The sequence below is a fragment of the Furipterus horrens genome, unplaced genomic scaffold (assembly GCF_987537825.1).
Source record: "Furipterus horrens unplaced genomic scaffold, mFurHor1.1.pri manual_scaffold_3, whole genome shotgun sequence".
NCBI classification, from domain to species: domain Eukaryota; kingdom Metazoa; phylum Chordata; class Mammalia; order Chiroptera; family Furipteridae; genus Furipterus; species Furipterus horrens.
The window spans coordinates 148,847,751-148,866,907 of NW_028327173.1; the positions used below are offsets into that span (position 1 = coordinate 148,847,751).

Below are 19,157 nucleotides of genomic sequence, written 5' to 3' on the forward strand. Positions count from 1 at the left end.
TTTAAAAGGTATTTTCTTTTTCCTCCAAATCCATAAACCTAAGCTATGGCAAGAGCTCAATCTTTATAGTTCAATTAATTCATTTGCTTATTACTAATTATTCAATTAAAGCCTTCTTATAAATAAACTACTTCTAGTAACTACACAGAAAATCTAGCTTTCCATGAACTCCTCACCTCTTTAAGGCAATTTGCGAAATATTGTGAAGTAATATTGAAATGCGGTAAACATGAAGCAAAGGCTATAATTACATTAACTATTTTTCACACCTATAAAATATATAATTTTTCTTCAAAAATGTGTGTCAAATGCTTTCTAAGAGAAGAGAATTTTATAATATAAACCCTACTTATATGTGTGAAATTCAACCCTTTGATTTCAGGACTGCAGCAGTAAAATCTAAAAATGCTAATTTTTGCAGGGGGGCCATATATGAATTTGATGAGATGGATAAGAGAATTAAAAATTGGTGGTTTCAAGTATCCATCAATGGATGAATAGATACAAAAACACAACGTGGTTTATATGTATAAGGAAATATTATTCAGTCGTATATAAAGGAATGAAATTCTGATACATGTCATATGGATGAACCTCAAAAACACTTTGCTAAGTGCAAGAAGTCAAACAAATATTGTACGACTCTTATCCCTGTGAGATATCTAGAGTAGTCAAATTCCTGGAGACAGAAAGTAGAAGGGTTGTTACTAGGAACTTGTGTAGGGGTGTTATTTCTTTTTTTTTAGCAAGAGGGAAAGGAAGGTAGGGGAGAGAGAGACAGCAGACAGGGAGACATCGATGTGAGGAAACATCGACTGGTTGCCTCCCATGTGCGCCCCACTCAGGAATCACCCCCCAAACTTTTGGTGTACAAGACAATGCTCTATCCAACTAACCAAGCCACACTCGCCAGGGTAGGGGGTTATTGTTTAATGCCTTATGAAGTGTCAGTTCAGGATGATAAATAAGTTCTGGCAATGGCTAGTGGTGATAGTTGCAAAACAACATGAATGTACTTAATGGCAGTATATGACACACTTTAAAAAAGGATTACAATGATAAATTTTATATTACGTATATTTATCACAATAAAAAAAATTGGGGGTTTGTTTTTTACACACACAAAAGGTACCTCCTCTTCTATACTGAGAAAATACGCAAGTGGCTGGCTATGTACCTATCAGAACATGCTTCTATAACTTATTTCTGCCAGAAGAGAGAATTGGGAAGTAGGAAATAATTATCATCAAAATACAGGCACTACATTTTTCATCTCTTCTATTCCCCTCCAACCCCTACCAAACATTACTTGTGTCTTAAAGAGTTCACTGCAGTTCTGGAACAATTTTGATGATGTCTGATATTTCCCAGACAAGCTCTTTTTTTCCAAATATGTCTCCAACTCGTCTGCCTGGAAAAACAGAGAAAATACAAAGTACTTAACTTACTTTTCACAAGTAAGCTATTTAGAAGATATACATCACCTATAATATATGTTTGGGGCTTACTATCGTAAAAATTAACAGCATAAAGACTCTATAATAGTATCCAAGACTCTAACAGTGTTAGACTCTAAAGTACAGAAGTCTAGTCTATGGCTCACAAAGAGTGGTTCCTCTAAGAATTCTAGCCAGACTAGGAAAATATCAGACTCCACAGGGTTTTGTGTCACAGAAAATATATTTATAAGAGTTACTTGGCTAAGTTAAAAACACCAAAGAAAAGATACACTCGTGTTCATAAGCTAAGATAGAGCACAGAATTGTTAGAGCCATTTACAGCCCACTGCTGATACTGTGAAAAACCTCATCATTTATGTGGCTTCATCGATCAGTTCTGTGTATTCATCTGATACCTACATGTCTAATCCTGCCCTTTTTTTCCTCCTAAGGTCTAATATCACATCTCTATAACTATCCTACCTGTCATTTCCAGAATTTTGTCCTATGACAGTCCAAAATAATTTTTAAAATCTTAACTCATACTACCTATGAAAACTGGATCTGCTAAGCTCTTAAGCAGTTTATCACAAGTTTCAAAGATATAAAGTTTTTAACTGTAAGTTCAATTAGTAATCAATTTGGAGAAAAAAAACCACCAAACAACATTTCAAACCATATTCAGACATTATCATTTCTCTCCAATTTCTTCAGTCCTTCTGGTCCTCCTCTTATTAATCCTACCCAATGTTGTGTAACAAATGTCAAAAACAATTACCAACACTACAAAATAGATAACCTGAACCCTAATTATTAGGCAGAAATTCAAAATGCTTAAGATTTGAAAAACCGACTGAATGTTAGACATTTTTAATAGACCAGTCAGATTACTTTGAAAAGAAACCTCAACAATAATAGCCAAACTGTAATACAGTAAAAAAAATAAATTTTTTTTTAAGAAAGAAAGCAAACAGGAGCGTAAAAACAGAATGGAAAACGCATTAATAAATCCATCTTGGAGTCATAAATCTTCAATTCTCAAGTATAGTGTACTAATAGCAATTCTGAGTGTGTGGTCCATGGACCCTTTCATGAGATCTAAGAGGTCAAAACTATTTTCTTCTTCTTCTTCTTCTTCTTCTTCTTCTTCTTCTTCTTCTTCTTCTTCATCACCCTACATTATTTGCTTTGTATCATCATCATCATCATATATTATTTGTCTTGTACTGATAGGTGCAAAAGTAATGATGGGTAAATTGCTGCCTTTCATCAGGAAGGAAGGCAATGACACCTAACTGTATTAGTGGTTATGGTACTCTTCAGTCACAAACTTGCAACTAAAAAATGCCAGGTTTTGTAAGAATATTCTTAATGAAGCAGTAAAAGTTATTAAAGTTATTAATCTGAACCTTTAAGTAAATGCCCCTTTATTTTTATTTTTTAAAATCCTCACCCAAGTATATATTAATTTTAGAGAGAGAGGAAGGGAGGAAGAGGGGGCAGGGAGAGACAAAAATATTGATTAGTTGCCTCCCACACACCCTGACTGAGGATCAAACCCACAACCTATATATGTGACCTGACCAGGAATCGAACCCTCAAACTTTTGATGTACAGGACGACACTCCAACCAACTGAGCCACCAGACGGGGCAGGTACATGCCTTTTTAATATTCTATGACACAAAATGGGAAGTATGCAAACATACTATAAATGACTATGCTAAGAAAAAACACTTTGTACCTGGTTTAACTTACAAGCTAAATTGTCTACTATTTTCATTTACTTGGAAGAATAACTGACAAACTAGTTATTCAGACTTGGTTATTTGGGCGATATTTTCTTGATCACAGGCAAAGGAAAGCTATCACTTCAAGGAAGACAACTGATAATATTCATTGCCAGTGATAAAATCTTAACTTTCCAGCAAAAATTAGAATTTTGGAAAATTTGTTATCTGCCTCACTATGAGTTTAACAGCTTCCAATACTTACGGAAGTTCTGATGAGACTGAAGAGTGATACTGACAAATATAATTTTGAGTTAATTGTAAAATGAGTTAATATTTGGAAAGCTTATATAATTCAACCAACCAATATTTTCTAAATGACCAAAAATGATATTACAAAATCAAACATGGGTAAAAGACCCAAACCACAAGACAGAGCAATTTATTTACTTATTTATCTTTTTATAATCCTCATCAAAGGATATGTTTATTGGTTCATAGAGAGAGAGAGAGGGAGATAGAAAGAGAGAAAGAGGAGAGAAACATCGATGTGAGAAATATCAATCAGCTGCCTCCAGTACGCGCCTTCTCTGGGAATCAAACCCACAACGTAGGTATGTGCCCTGACTGGGGATTGAACCTGCAACCTTTGTGGTGTACAGGACAATGCTCCAACCAACTGAGCCACTAAGCCAGGGTGACACACCAATTTATTTTACTACAACAGATTTTTTAAAAAGTTCACTGATAAGGCTTCAGAGTCCACATTACAACTATCCTTTATGAAACTCCACTTATGTTTTGGTATGGAATCAAAGATCAATATCCACAATTATCTGAAAACATTTTAAAATACCATTCCATTTCCCAACTACATATTTGTGTAAGGCCATATTTTGTGCATATACTTTAACCAAAATAACATTGCAACAGACTGAGTAAAGGATACAAGATTCCAGCTGCCTTCTACTATACCAGACGCTAAGGAAATTTGCAAAATTTCTGGTATTTTTTGTTATTTTTTATTTAAAAGTTTTATAATAACATGCACTGTTTATTATTGCTATTTTAAAATTAATATTTCTGTTTTCTCAGTTTTAATTTCTAATATAGCAACCTACATAGCAAAAGCTTTTGGAATCTGCATAATACTTAAAAATGTAGCAGAGTTCTGACAACAGAAAGTCTGAGATTTGCTGGCAGCTAGGTCTGCAACTTGGGATGCATGGATTCTAGTTTTAGTTTTTCTCCTTCACAGCTACATGATAGTCCTTCCTCTCTCAGGTTGGGACCTGATGATCTCTAAAGTCCAAGAAAAGTCTGTAGTTTTATGTTCCTTACCTTGAAGGTATAGATTTCATTGTAACAGTCAGCACTTTTCAGATACCAGGTTATATTCAAAGGTACATCACAAGGTTCTCCATCAACTATAAAATAAGAATCTTTGTGAATAAAACATCATTCCCAAACCCCATATCCCATTTATTTCCTGCTAAAATGAGACACTCAAAGACCTTCCCTTCTCCAAACAGCAGGTTATGAAGTAATATATGCATAAAGAACTGGCCAGTCTTTGGATAAAATTAAGTATTGTTACCCTCAAAAAGAAAAAGCAGTTAAGCAGTTTTAACCTTTGAAACTGTACCTATTTTTATATTTTAAAACCTTGATTTCTGGTTCTCTGTTGGGAAAAACCTGGAAATAAAGCAGTCCTAAGTTAAAACCAGTCTTCTATTATCACTCAAATATTTATTGAGCAGAGCACTTAAATACAATGCTACACAACACTGTGTTAGGCCAAAGACAAAAATAGGAGGGAGCAAATTACTAAGACTCTTAAAAATGCTGCATTCTAGTTGGAGAGAGAAGGAATAACAACATTAGATGTCACAAGGCAATATTCAAAATAGTTCCACTGAAGGAAAAAAAGTCGTGGTCTAAATCTTCAAAGGTACCAAGACTGGATAAAAAAAAACTATCAATAAAAAGCAAATCTGGCTGGAGAAGGTAGGAATAACAAAAGCAAAACTAAAGAATATTAGATTCTTTTCAATGCCCACCTTAAGAGAGGCCTCAAGGAACTTTTAAGAAATCATAAAAGCCTCATATAACTTACTAAACATAGTCTAGAACACAATATTCTACTAGATCAAGGCATTAGTCTTAAGGCCTGGAAGTGTAAATCTGACTATATGACTGATTAGCTGTTTCACCAGGGGAAGTCAGTATTTTTATCTCTGATTCTTGCTGTAGAAGGGAAAATATATTTGAGATACCTACTTCATGCAAGCAACAAAGATAAATATGACTGCACCTAGTAACCTACTTTTGGTTCTTACCAAAAGAAGCACACCTAAAGTTATAACCTTTCCCTTTTCCGTTTTAAATTGTTTTTCAAACTAGTTTTTAAATGACACACTTTTACATGGCTCAATTAAAATAACACAAAAATCTGATGTGTAAAACAGAATTTATGGGAATGATAAAAAGGATATTGCAAACTTGCTATGAACTACACAAAAGAACCATACAGAGAAGGGAATATTTAAATGAAATCCACTAAGGAGTTCCCCTAAACAGGAGCTCTGCAGGGAAATTTGGCTGCAAAAATACTACTATTAATGTTAAAAGACACCAGTAAGACCTTTGAATGATGGCTTTAAGAGATAACGAAAACCTTCCTGCCAATTTCATGGAAAGCTATATATAACATACCCACAAAAGTATAAGATCAGAGGCAAGTTAAATATGAGAAATCACACAAGTGAAAGACAATGCAACTTTTAAGGAGCTGCAAATCCACCAAAAACAATGAAATGTAGACAGTGCAAAATATGTAGCTTGTGTAACTTAGCAAAATACCATTAGATTAAAATACAGGTGAGAAAAAAATTATACATAATAAAGGAAAAGAGTAGCATACAGGCTGTCAGACAAAAGACAAAATATTTCTACTCCTAAAAGCTTCTCTTACCTAGTAAGTCAACCTCATAAGAAAGACAAGTGTGTCAAAGTAAATTTGATTTAAGTCAAATTTAAGTCATTAATCAGGAGATCATATTGTCATGGACAAAGTATATTCTTCACAGAAATTCTACCTGCCTCCTTCACCCCCAGCAGACTATGACTCAACAAGAGGCGTCTTCTATGACTTTCCTAATGTCGCAAACAGTGCCTGGCACAAAGTAAGTTTTTAATACCTACTTACTAAATGATTAAAGAAGTAAAATCATCAAACTATTACTTCCAACTTTGCACTTTCATAGAGAGAGATACGCATAGAAGTACACACAGATTTTTATCCCTGATCTTAAAATGGAGCTGCCCATGATCATTTGTTCTCTACAATAAAGTCAGTTTCAGAAATAAAAGGAAGCTTTTCTTTAATACACAATGAGATATTCTGGATTCAGAGACAATGGTTTTTCGACTGGACAGACTGGTTTTGTTCTACATAATCCCTATTTCCTGATAATGACTTTGAGTTTCCTCTTGCAAAGATCAAAGTGATAAAATACTCCTTTTGTAAACAAAAGATTTACTGGTCATATTCATTTAGAGCCAGTGATCTGACAAACCTACGTCATGGGTTCAGTAAACATTTAACACAAAAGCAAAATCTGTAGTATCCATGTAACTCAGAACAGATTAAAACAGCTTGCTGGCAATCAACCAACACAATCTGTCTAACTATACAGTTGACCCTTGAGCAACATGGTTTGAACTGCATGGGTCCACTTATACGTGGATATTTTCAATGAAAACCTGTATTGCTTTCAATAGCAGTTAGGAGTCTGCAGATGCAGAGGGCCAACTGTATGCATTGTACCACTTTATATAGGGGACTTGAGAATCTGTTGGGGGGAAGTGGATGTCCTGGAATCAATCTATCCCCCACAGATACTGAAGAACAACTTAAGTTTTAAGGAAGTCAAAAGTTATATGTGCGTTTTTTGACTGCATGGGGTGTCAGAGCTCCTGACCTCCTCATATTTTCACGGGTCAACGATATATAGTATACACCAGAAAAACAAGAGAAGATAGTAAAGTTCATACAAATAAGTATTCTGAAGATTAGTCAGTGAAAGGACCTTAATTATACTACATATGCTTATGCCTAGATAGTCCTGGACTATTAAATTTCAGAACTTATGTTGAGAATAAGTCATCAGAAGTAGAAAATAGGCAATTTAAACGTTTAAAAATCACTAAACGACTCAAAAAACTTCATGAAATGCAAAAACTCACATTTCAGAAAGATAGTGGTATTTTTGAAGAGGATCTTTCCAAAACTAAAATAATTTTTCCCCTGCAAAGATAAAGGAGAGAAAGGTAATTAGCATGAGATCACTTTAATTCCCAAGGCAGAATACAAATGGCATAAAAACCAACATTTATATAATGTTTAAGTTAGTTTTCTTAACAAAAAGGCATGAATAGCCTCCCTTTTAGTAAAATTCCACCATATCCAAACTGCAGGATTTTGAAGCTTGATACAGACATTTTCTCCCCCACAAGCCATGAGGCAAGGACTCTAGAAGGAAGGCAGCTAGAAGTTCCAACTTAATCTTCATAGGAGGTACTTCTTAATCACCTCTTTCCCTTTACTCACTCATCACTGGTCAGAAGCAGCAGTAATTTCTTCAAATAAACTCTTCTATGAGCAAACAGCCGGATTTAACTCATTTTTAGTAACAACTACCTAAAATTGAGAACCTGAAGATCTTCACCAAATTAACAAAAGCTATAATGCTTCCATATAAAAACTCAAACAAGAGTTGGACATTACAATCAGAAAGAAGAGCAGAATAAAAAACAAGGCACCATGGTTTTAATAGGACTAATGCTTTTTGGCATTTCCTGCCAGCATATAATTTTTGTCTGCTCACAGGAGGTATATATAGCTCTTACTCAAGAGAAGTTTAAAAAGGGGGACGAGGCAGAAAAGATAAACCTATCTGGTTAATTGTCCAAACGAAAGGCTAGCCTTGCCATTTTAGAATACTATTTCTTCCACTTCAGCCATTCTCGTATTAGAATACATTTTTTAATGCCTAGGCTTCCTAATCATACGACAAAGCTTAGAATAACCATTTCAAAGTTCAAACGAAATCGTACATTGTTAATAGAACTATTCAGCAACAAAAGTGCCGAGGCAAAGAAAGACGCCTATTTACATATTTCTCCTAACCAACCAGGGGTCACTGAATTCTGTAAAACTTCAGCTTACCTGTCTCAAGTCAGGCACTGAGTTCTCTGTGCTGAGAAACCGTTCCACAACTCCTCTCCACTCCTGATGCGGCGCTAACATTCCTGCTAATCTACCCACAAAAGTTCACGGCTTTCCGCTCCAGGGAGGTGGGTCCCCGTTACCCAGCGACAAAGGCGATCCGGGCAATCCCACCCCTTGGGAAGTGGACTTCTGCAGCACTTTCCTGGACCCCTTGGGCCGCCGTAGCCCCACCCCTAGCTCCTCCGGGCTCAGTTGCTTCGGAACACTCACCGACGGTATCGGAATGTGCCACTTGGACCGATCAGCAGCGGCGACGGGTACCGGTCCTACACCGAAAAGCGACAGTGAGGACGGCTGAGCTCCCAGAAGAAGAATGACAGGCAGCACCTGAAGACACGCAGCCGTCGCCATCTTCACAGACTTAGAGTGTGTACCGAAAGCACTTCACCTTCTTCCGGCTCGGCTCGCCCTCTTCCGGCTCGGCTCTGGGGGAGGTGGGCGGGCGCAGCATCCCGGTCCTCGAAACCTCGCGAGGTTTGTTTGTTTTGCGACTCTGAGGCCCCTCCCTCCTGAAGTCGTCACAGTTAGGGGCCGAGGCTTTGGAAAAACTGCGCAGGCGTCGTTCTGTCGTAACCTGGTCACCTTGGGGAGTTAGGATGATCTCCAAAAGCCACTCCACCTCAATGGGCTCTTCTCTCTCCCAGCCCTTAATGGGTTTGGGGACCAGGCAAGCACCCCATGTAGTGTTTGGCTGTCTCCTCCAGTTCACTCCATCCCTTTATCCCGCTGAAGTCAAAGTGAGACTTCGGCACCAGAAGTCTGGGAAAGCCGTAGTAGTCTGGTTGCCAGTTTGAGGTCTAGTAGTGAGTTCCCGGTTACAGGAAGTAATTACACAAAGACAGGAATTTGGCGATGGTGCAGTATAAGCGATTCCTGAACTGGATAGTGTGACAGATAACCTTAAAAAGCCCTTTCTAGCCCTGAAAAGTATGACGGTACTGTAGAGTTTGGGCGGAGAACATAAAGCTCCAACAAAGACCTGGTCGGCACTTGCCACTCAAAATTAAAAACAGGAAGAAAGTGGGTCAGTTTTCAATATATGGCGTGGCTGTCACTGAGACAGACGTGCAGAAGCTTCGCGCCAGTCAGACAGGCTATTTCGGTACTTCCTGGTTCACAGGCTCTTGAATTTTCAGCCTCTAGAACCCTTTGCGTACGCCCTCTCTGCTGCAAAGACATTTTCGGTTCCTAATAAAAGCAGTTTCTGATCAGTCGCTCATTACCAAGAAAAATTTGCTAAATAAAAATCCCTGTAGAAACACTCGTTTGGGCCTGGAAATTTCAGGAGGAAGAGTCTAGTTGTCGCTCCTTAAGGACCTGGAGGGGACTCCCATTTCCCAGAAACTTGACGGTGGTGAAGTGCTTGTGATAATTTAGAAAGAGGCCTGTCCGCGTTTTGAAAAGATCACCCAGGGACTTGGATTGACAGCTGGGAGCCTGTGAAGTGACTTGGAAGCCATGGAAGTATCTGGAAAAGAGGAAATCAGGTAAAGAACCAGTGAGGGACTCCAGGGCCCATGGAGTCAGGGGATAGTACCTGAAAGTACCTAAAAGCAGTATTCTGCCTTTGAAGGTTTTATTGTTTGATTGCACATATTTGCATGCTTTATTTGTGTACTTAATTTTATACTTTTTTCTCAGTTCCCCAAGGATTCGTGGATATTAATAGCTAGACCCTCATAAAATACTTTCAGGATGGTTAACAAAACTAGAAGAGTTGTGATCAGAACTCTAACACATGAAAATTCAAGCATGTTGCTTACCAAGTTCGACTATACCCACCTCTGCCCATTATCATTCCAGAGCTCATTCTTCAAAGCTGGAAAGAGACTGCAAATTTCTTAATCTTTGCACACTTGATTACAAGAAACAATGACAAAGACTGAGTCAATGAAGGATTTGATTACTTCTATGATAAACCATTTTTAATATGGCCAAATATCTCTGTCTGGGCTTGTTTTCATATTTTGAAAGTGGTATTCATCACAGTTTTAATCATGGACATGCTGACTACAGCTGCATTCAACCACACCTCTGTATGAAAGTCAGTGGTTTTTCCCTCCTTATATCCTAGAGTTGTTTTAATGAGCATATGTTAAATGCATAATTTCAATTAGCAATATACATACATCTTGTTCATGTTCTATTCCAGAAAGAGCGTTCTGGAAACTTGGTCTGAAGAAAGCATTGACACCTAGATTGTCAGAATCATCATAAAAAGCTAATGATTTTTCTTCTACACTTGTTTCTATTCGTATTCTAGGACTTTGCACATATCTCTGTTGTAGTATTTGTCAGGTAGATTTGTGATTGTTGGTTCGGCTCTCAGAAATCTGGGACACAGCCCTTCATATCTTCCTCAGAGCCCAGCACTCAGTAAGAATATCCTGAAAATATTTTGTTGAATAAATAAATGGATGTTATTATTTGTTTGTTTAATTTGGGGGTGTTTTTTTGTTTATTTTTGTCCCTTCAGATTTTATTATTGTAATCATAGCCTTCACTTATTATGTTATTGATAAGTTCAGGTTCTTGTCTCCTGATATAAAAGAATTTAGACCAGGGACACTGATAAAAGCATGGGCCCGCCCTGACTGGTGTGGCTCAGTGGGTTGGGCGTTATCCGGAAAACCAAAAAGTCTCTGGTTCCATTCTCAATCAGGGCACATGCCTGGGCTGTAGTCCAGGTCCCTAGTCGGGAGTGTGCGAAAGGCAACCAATCGATGTTTCTCTCCCTTTCTTTCTCCCTCCCTTCCACTCTCTCTAAAAGTGAATAAATAAAATTTTTTAAATTGAAAAATAAAAGCACAGGCAGATTTATTGAGGCTCTGTAGAGGGCAGTAATACTGAAATAGGATCCAGGTTCTAAGCACCAGATGTGGGGCTCAGTTTTTATGGCTTGAGGACACAGAAGTTGCTAGGGTTAACCAGAGAGTTGGTTAGCAGGCTTCTCCTTTTTTGGAACACTGATGACTGAATATACAAACACTGATGTCTGAGTATATGTCCGCAAAGCCAAGCATTCTGTGATTGTGCATATCTTATTATGAGATGGAGGAAGGGACTTTCCCAACCAGGTATTGAGTTTGTCTCTGTGGTTGGTGGCTTTGTTCTAGATCTGAAAAACACATTTACAAGAAGTGAAGTTAGTTCCTGGACCATTGTTTTATAACTACCTATTGATAACGGCCATAGTTCTGGCAGAGCTTGATTGGATGGAGCAATTTTGGGGAACATTTTATTCTACCTGTTTCAATTATTTTACTTGTTAAGTTGAATTTATTGGGGGTGACATTGGTTAATAAAATTATATAGTATACAAGTATTGGGTTGTGTGTTCACCACCCCAAGTCAAATCTCCTTCCATCACCATATTTTACTCATTATTTTAAAAGAACCCTTCCTCATAAGTCCGTCGTCGTCGTCGGCAGCCGTCCGTCTCGAGAGACGATGGTGTAGCTTCTTAAGAGTCTATCTGCACTGCCGAGAATGGCTGTGCAGTTCGACTCGGGAGTGACATGGTATCTGTCTCCTCTCGTGTTGAATCGACATCTTGCGATGACGCTGGAGTGTCCTCTCCAGTGAAGCTGAAGCTACAGAGCCTGGGCAGGGTGATATGGAGGGTCTGCTGTTGCCCATGCAGCAGACCCCCCCTCTCTTCGCAGCTGAAGGGTCCAAGGGAAAGACGGAGTCAATACAGCTTGGCTTCAGGTGCGCCGCAGGAGTTGCCGGTGTTGACTACAACGTCAAACCGCCTTAGGGACTCCGGCTCCGGATTTTCTGTCGGGGTTTACTCCCTTAGTCTTTCCCCTGAAGAGGTATGCCGCAAGGCAGCGGAGGTTTTTTGGAGTCAGAGTTTTCCTTCTCTGTCCTCATAAGTAACAGTGCTCTTTTTCTATCAGAGTCATCCCAGAACTTCATGGTTTGTTGTTTACCTTGGATGGTTTTTTTAAAGATCTTGTTTTGCATCACATGTTATTGTGTTATGTTGTGGCCATGACACAATTTTGCATTGCAGAGGTTTATGTCCCGTGTTTTTTTAAAAGATTTTTATTTATTTATTTTTAGAGAAAGGGGAAGGGAGGGAGAAAGAGAGGAAGAGACACTTCAGTTGCCTCTCGCACACCCACCACTGGAGATCTGGCCCCAACCCAAACGTGTGCCCTGATTGGGAATCAAACTGGCAACTTTCTGTTTACAGGCCAGTGCTCAGTTCACTGAGCCACATTAGCCAGGGCTCCTCCCCATGCTTATACTGTAGTTAGAGGAGGTACAAAAATTGGGTTCACAAACCTTATGTAAAATAGCTTTCTTAAAATGTCTGTTTATTTAGTGTTGAAGATGAAGCTGTGGATAAAAACACTTTCAAAGACTGCAACAAGATTGCTTTCTACAGGTAAGGAGAAGAAATGCATTACTTAGATGATGCTTAATAAATTTTTGAGACTGATAGGCTTTCTAAGGAAAGGGCCAATTAGGAAATTCAGTAATTAAGGACTTTATCAGACATTTGCTTTTGACTTTATTTACTTCCTACTGTGGTATCTAAATTTTTTAGTGAACAGGCTGTTTATTTTAAAAGACAAAGTGTTTTTAAACTCATGTTAAAGTTTTATGTCTTTGAGTAGATAAGACATTTATGTGGTTCAAAAATCAAATAATATGAAAAGATGTACATTGAAAAGTATTATTTTTATTCCTGTCTCCTTTCACCCAATTCCACATTTTGTCCTTGTAACCAGATTTATTAACTTCATATTTATCCTTCTGGTATTTCTTTTTGTAGATTGGATATATTCTCATATCACCACCTTTCTCATACCAAGTAGTTTTTATATCTACTATTATGTACTTGTTTTTTTTTCCTCCTTCATAGTTTATTCTGAAGAGCTCTGCATGAGTATATGGAGATTGTCCTCTCTTTTTACAGCTGTATAATATTCCATTGGGTAAATGGTACTATAATTTATTCAGTTTTTCTCATATTGTTAGGTTTTGGGATTGTTTTTGCTATAATAGCACTGCCACAATGAAAAGCTATACATATGTCATTTCCTTCACATGCAAGTGTTTTTATGGAATGAATTTCCCAGAATGGGATTACTGGGTCAAAGAATAAATAAATATATTTGAAATTTTAGCTATTACCAGATATCCCTCCATAAGGACTGTATCATTTTGTGCTTCCATCACCACTACATGAGATTGCCTATTTCCCCAGAGCCTTATGTGATGCTGAAATTGAAATCACCAAAAATTGTATCATATATTACAACTTTATAATTTATTCACACTACTCTAGAGGAAGAAAATCAAAATCATTTCATTTTAATTTGAACAAGTACCTTAGAGGGAACTCTATAGTGAACTCCTGGTCACCTTGTTAAACCATTAGAGTATATTGGATTTCCATTAGAATTTATTGAGTTTCTATTAAAGTGTACATTTCACAAAAAGAGGGAGTGAAATTAATAAGCTAATAAATGTCATCTATGAAAACCGCCCTACCTTCTCAATAAAGGGGACAAAATACCATCCTTGAGCAGTGTTATATTGAGCAATCTTATTGGTATTTTTCTTATTACTACTAATTTTATTAGCACTCTAATAACAAAGTATTCCTCTTAGTACTTTATTGGAGTACTAATACTGTCTGCTCAATTCACTTACTATCATAGTAAATTTTAATGACTTCCTCATAGTAATATAGTCTGTTGGGTGCTGACAGTCACAAATAATTCTCAGACATCTGTATACTCCATATCTGTAGGCGTCAGAAACAGCAGCTCTCCAAGAAGTCCACCTATCAAGCATTACTTGATTCAATCACAACAGGCAAAGTCAGCACCAGGTTCCAAATCATCAATGAAGAAACTAAGGTGAGATACAAGTATTTTCTACAGAGGATTATTTATTTCTATATTTATTTGTGTTGAATGAAGTAAATTTCCACAAAGGCTAATTAAAACTATGTATGTTTTAAAAATAAACTTTGTTAGACAAGTACTATAATCTTTTTCATGCTTATACTAATATTACTCTGAGTAATATGAATATCAATATATAGATTGCCTGCATATCAGATACTTTCCTAGGTATTTTACAAATGTCATTTTCTTTTAATTAGTCTTCATAATACATCTAAAAGACACATCGTATTATCCCCAATTTTCAGATAAGGAAATTGAAGTTAAAAATATCACTTGCTCAAGGTCAAGCTAGTGACCAGAATATTTACTGGTGACATCTAGTAACCAGAATTTTCACCTGCATCTGTAGATTCTGTCAAACACCCATGCTCTTTCTATCACTATTACACAACATACAGTTGAGCATGCAGCATGAACATGGTACAGACTCATTGAATGTCTAAACCTCAAAATATGGGTGGGCAGGGGGAGCAAGGGACTCTGCAGCTGAAAAACCTAAGTCACAAATGTTTCATCTCCTGAGCTGCTTTACTACCGAATCATCATAGTTATTATATACTGAAAAGATTAGAGCAGTGTTATATCCAAAGTTCTTTTCTTCACCTGTCAAGTCATGAAACTATTTCAGATGGGCCATACAAATGGGCCAGTCATAGAGAAGGGCTATGGTCTCGGCTAGGAAGTATGACTGTGCGCAAATACTTGATGCTCCCAGCCTGACCCTCATTTCCAGATCCTCCCCATCTTTGAAAGGCATCCTAAGCTTCTAAGGCCTCTCAGACCAATGTGGCTTAATTGACGACTCATGATACTGAAAGACGTAGTTAAAACTATGTGGTCTAGGTCCTTAATAGCTTGGATAGTAACTCTACCAACTCACTAACAAATCCCAGTTCTGGAAAGCAGACTGAGAAGAAATCCCCACTTTCACTGCAAAGCTGTGACCTATCTCCGTGGGACTGCCATAGTTCTGGTCCTGCAGTACCACACCGAAGAATCGCCTCAGAGGAGACAGTACCAAAACTACCCTGAACATCAGGGGCTTGCTTCTCTATAACATTTGTAAAGGTTGTTAATTTAGCAAAGGGTCCCAACTTATTCTCAGACAGGTGGAGCAATTACACAGTGAGGAAAGGCTACCTTCCTTATGAAGTTTTAAAGATTTTAGCTTATTTCATAAGACGTGGGATTTTCTAATATAGCTTTCTTGCCCAAATTTAAAATAGAGGCCAGAATCATATCAACAGTTCTGTGTTGTTTATCCCTGTTCCTTGTCCCCAATTGTGGTTACTTAATTGTAGTTATGGTGGCAATGCACTTAGTTCATGTCTCTCAACTACACAGAAGGGATGGTTAGTCTTCCTCTAAAATTAGTGCTGCTTCTTTTACCACCCCTTTTTTTTTTCCCTAGAGCAATTAACCTCTTTTGAGTTCTCAGCTCATGGTGCCTCTGAAGTCATAGATCCTCTACTGCTGATGGAAGTCTCCCAAACTATAGTACCTCCTTTTGTAGCCTGGTTTGATAGCTGTTCCTGTGAAAACATGGGGCAGCACTAATTTCTTTCCTGGAGAGTCACCTGCTGTTTGCATGTGGTCTAGTAGCCTGACCCCAGGCAAGCCCCTGTATTCAGGGTCAGCAGTGGCAGTTGGCTCCAGGAAATGCAAGGAGTCCACAGAAACCTTCCAGGAATTATTAGGCTTACAACCAGATGTCAGGTACCTTTCCTGTCTTATTCTTCCCGTCATTTGTTCATTTTCCTTCTTGTATCCAATGTGTCTAACCCTAGAGAGTTGTAAGCTGTCTCAGGGTCAAGGCAAGAACCCCTTTCCATCCGTGGGGATACTTAGGATAGGGAGCACCACCTGAACAATCCAGTGTCATGAAGGCACATGCTGAGGCAAAGTAAATGAGGCAAAAGCAACCCGAATACCAGTGTGTGCCAAAATGCAAATTCTCAATACAACTTGATACCAGTGCAGTTAGTGGTAGATCCCCACATAGGACCTTTGTAAGACTATAGATCAGTTTCTCTGCACACCCCTCTGTTTGGATCCTGAAAATGTGAGGGATAATGGTGTTCAAATCAGGCACCAGAACCAGAGCCCACCAGATCTGAATGCCTTCAACAGAAAAGAAACCACAGTCCAAGAAGACCTACAGGACCTCAGCATGAGACAGCACATGACTCAGAAGAGTCAAACTGAGGAGCACAACAAGCAAGGTCACATTATCTAGGATGTCAACGACATGGCTCCAAAGAGTGAGAACTTGGAGGACCCCTTGAAACAGACCTCATTTTCAGGTATGGAAATAGTAGGGCTACCTAGGAATCTACATGCTCTGATCTCAGGCAAAGGCATGCAAATATATACATTTTGGGAGGTCACCCTGAAATTCTAAGCCAAACTCCATTTTAATGACTTCATAGTTACTTGGACTTGAGATGACTAATAGGGATTTAAGATTTTATGCCCTCTGTCAGTTTGATAGGGACACACACACACACACACACAGGAAATCCAAACAGTAATCTCTAAGGTTGTTTGAACATTTTATTACACTCACTGCACAGTCAAGGAGCCCCCATTAGAAGTTGTTTCTGGGATGAGATTGGTGTTTCACAGATGATTTCGCATTAGAATACGGCATGAGTATGTTCTGGAGATTTAAAGCTGCATACATTCACCTATTCAGAATAACAGATTTTTATTTTAGGTTCAGAGAGGCAGAGCCCAAAGTCTAAGAGGATCCTATTCAGCTCACAGCTCCAGTTCTCAGATTTCACTGATGAGGCAGATTCTGACAAACCCAGCACTCTTAGTGCCTGCCCACCCCCACACCATTAAAACTCTTGTGTAAAGTAATAACTTTGTTAGCAAGATCTGTGGTTAATTTTTGAAATCCTTCTTCCCAATCTCCTACTCCCAGCCTGCCTCTAGAAACTAGAAAACAGAACCAGGCTTCATTCAACATTGTCTTAGTCAGTTTGGGCTTCCATAACAAAATACCATACTGGATGTCTTAAAAAACAGACATCTATTTTTCACAGATCTGGAGTCTGGGAAGTCCAAAATCTAAGTGTCTGCCAGGGACCCTATTCCTGGCTTATAGATTGCCACCTTCATGAACTCACCCTCTTGACCTCATCTAAACCTAATCACTTCTCAAAGGCCCCCATCTCCAAATACCATCACCTGAAGGTTAGAGCTTCAACACATGAATCTGGTGGAGAAACAGTTCAATCCATAGTAATGTTACAATACAAGCTGAAGTGTTGCCCTATGTGTTGTCTCCAGATCACGCTCTGGACACTTAGGCTTTGAAGAAAAGCTGGTTGCAGGTTCAGATGCATAAATTTTCTCACAGAGGGTTGCAGTATAGTATCTTGACTATTTCTGATGACAGAATAATAAGGTAGATATCTGATTTAAAAAAAAGCTTCCAGAAGAAAATCTAAAGAGAAAGGAGTTATCAGTAGTGTTGACTGCTTTTATAGACCTGTTTTTGTTGTTGTTCTTATCAATTTTTTACCTTCAGTAAAAATTTGAATTGAAAAACAGAGAAAGAAAATCTAATATTATGACATCAGAGCAGGGAAATTTATGCTATCTTCTGAATCTAGCTAAAAAGCCATAGACATGTCTTTGACCTACTTCATATTGCTAATTCTGATGCTTTCTCATGACATGTTTACTTCTTTTGCAGCCTATTTGCAAGTTTTCAACAGAGACTACACTTCCAGCAGCTTCTCCAAGGATGCAGGGATATCTCAGAGCACCTCAATGAAGTTACTCACCTCTTGTCTTTTCATCTAAGCTTGATGAAAATGGGACTTTCCCCAACCAGTCACCTCCTCTGCAAAAGAGGCACAAATACCGCTTGTTAACCAATACTGTTTCTGCAGAAATGGCAAGGAACAGGCAGCTAATTTTGAAACTGGCCAGACAATCAGAAGCACACCTGGACAGATTAACTGTACTTGGGGAATGGGCATTAGCCCAGCGTGAACTTGCTAACATTCTCCATAGAGAATCAGTGCTTGCAATAAATGAACTGGTTGCAACTGTGGATGGGGCAATTGGTGCCCTACAGCAATTTAATGAAATCTTAGATCATCTATGAATCCTGGAAGGTCTTGAGATCAACAGCTGAGATAGGTTATTGCTCACTCTTCTAGGCCTTTTAGGTTAACTGTTCCTTATAGTGTAATAGAGAGACTTGGTGCCAGAGGAAAAACAGGAACTCAGTCCATCAAGGAGAAGTTGATGGGGTTATAATTTCCCTTCCTAATACCCATTGCCATTTGAATACATATTTTAGGGCTATTTGTTAACTCCGTCATTGTCTCTACTAGTTGTGATTCCCAGTTCTGAGTGAACAAAAAGTTTTGTTTTAATATAGTTGTGATCAAGCCACTACTTGAATACATAAAAAAGGCTATTTCTATTTCTACCACCATAAGTTTTACAACCTGCCTGATATTTTTGTTCGTATGGCCAAAAAACTAAACTTATGGATGACAAACTACCTAGTTTTATATTGAGTGTGGAATAAAAGATAGGAAAAAGGAATTACTACTCTTTCTCAAACTATGAGAGATAAGCCTCTGAATAAAGGTTTATGAAAAACCAAGTAGAGATTTGTGGTACTAAAAGAAACCTACAAAATGTATTCCTTTCTCTGAGGATTTGTCTCATCTTCTCAGTATAGATAGTCATTTACACATCTTAAATATTTTTAAGGGAATAGAACCCATGGTGTCTCA

The 19,157-nt window shown here is 38.1% G+C and overlaps 2 protein-coding genes and 1 pseudogene across 7 annotated transcripts in view; 2 read left to right on the forward strand and 1 right to left on the reverse strand.

Annotated features, from left to right (window-relative positions):
* TMEM87A (transmembrane protein 87A) overlaps positions 1-8,888 on the reverse strand; it is a 43,327-nt gene extending 34,439 nt beyond the window's left edge. The window contains exons 1-4 of one of the 5 annotated variants that reach the window (XM_090270469.1): positions 8,672-8,888; positions 7,417-7,477; positions 4,510-4,595; positions 1,310-1,411 (exon numbers count right to left, since the gene is read on the reverse strand). In XM_090270469.1, the coding sequence (XP_090126595.1) occupies positions 1,310-1,411; positions 4,510-4,595; positions 7,417-7,477; positions 8,672-8,812 (390 nt within the window). In that variant the 5' untranslated portion in view covers positions 8,813-8,888. Of the gene's footprint in view, positions 1-1,309; positions 1,412-4,509; positions 4,596-7,416; positions 7,478-8,398; positions 8,568-8,671 lie in introns of those variants that run through there. The other 4 variants (XM_090270467.1, XM_090270468.1, XM_090270471.1 and 1 more) reach the window with 4 other exon arrangements.
* Positions 8,889-9,388: 500 nt separating this feature from the next.
* The window catches only part of GANC (glucosidase alpha, neutral C), a 69,323-nt gene continuing 59,554 nt past the window's right edge, over positions 9,389-19,157 (forward strand). Inside the window, exons 1-3 of the mRNA XM_090270472.1 lie at positions 9,389-9,948; positions 12,795-12,857; positions 14,232-14,340. Coding sequence (XP_090126598.1) covers positions 9,920-9,948; positions 12,795-12,857; positions 14,232-14,340 — 201 coding nt within the window. The 5' untranslated portion in view covers positions 9,389-9,919. The remainder of the gene's footprint in view (positions 9,949-12,794; positions 12,858-14,231; positions 14,341-19,157) is intronic.
* LOC150016342 (uncharacterized) lies at positions 14,803-18,531 on the forward strand (annotated as a pseudogene). Its single transcript, XR_016509887.1, has 3 exons — positions 14,803-14,811; positions 16,394-16,694; positions 18,098-18,531. The product of XR_016509887.1 is annotated as an uncharacterized LOC150016342 (transcript).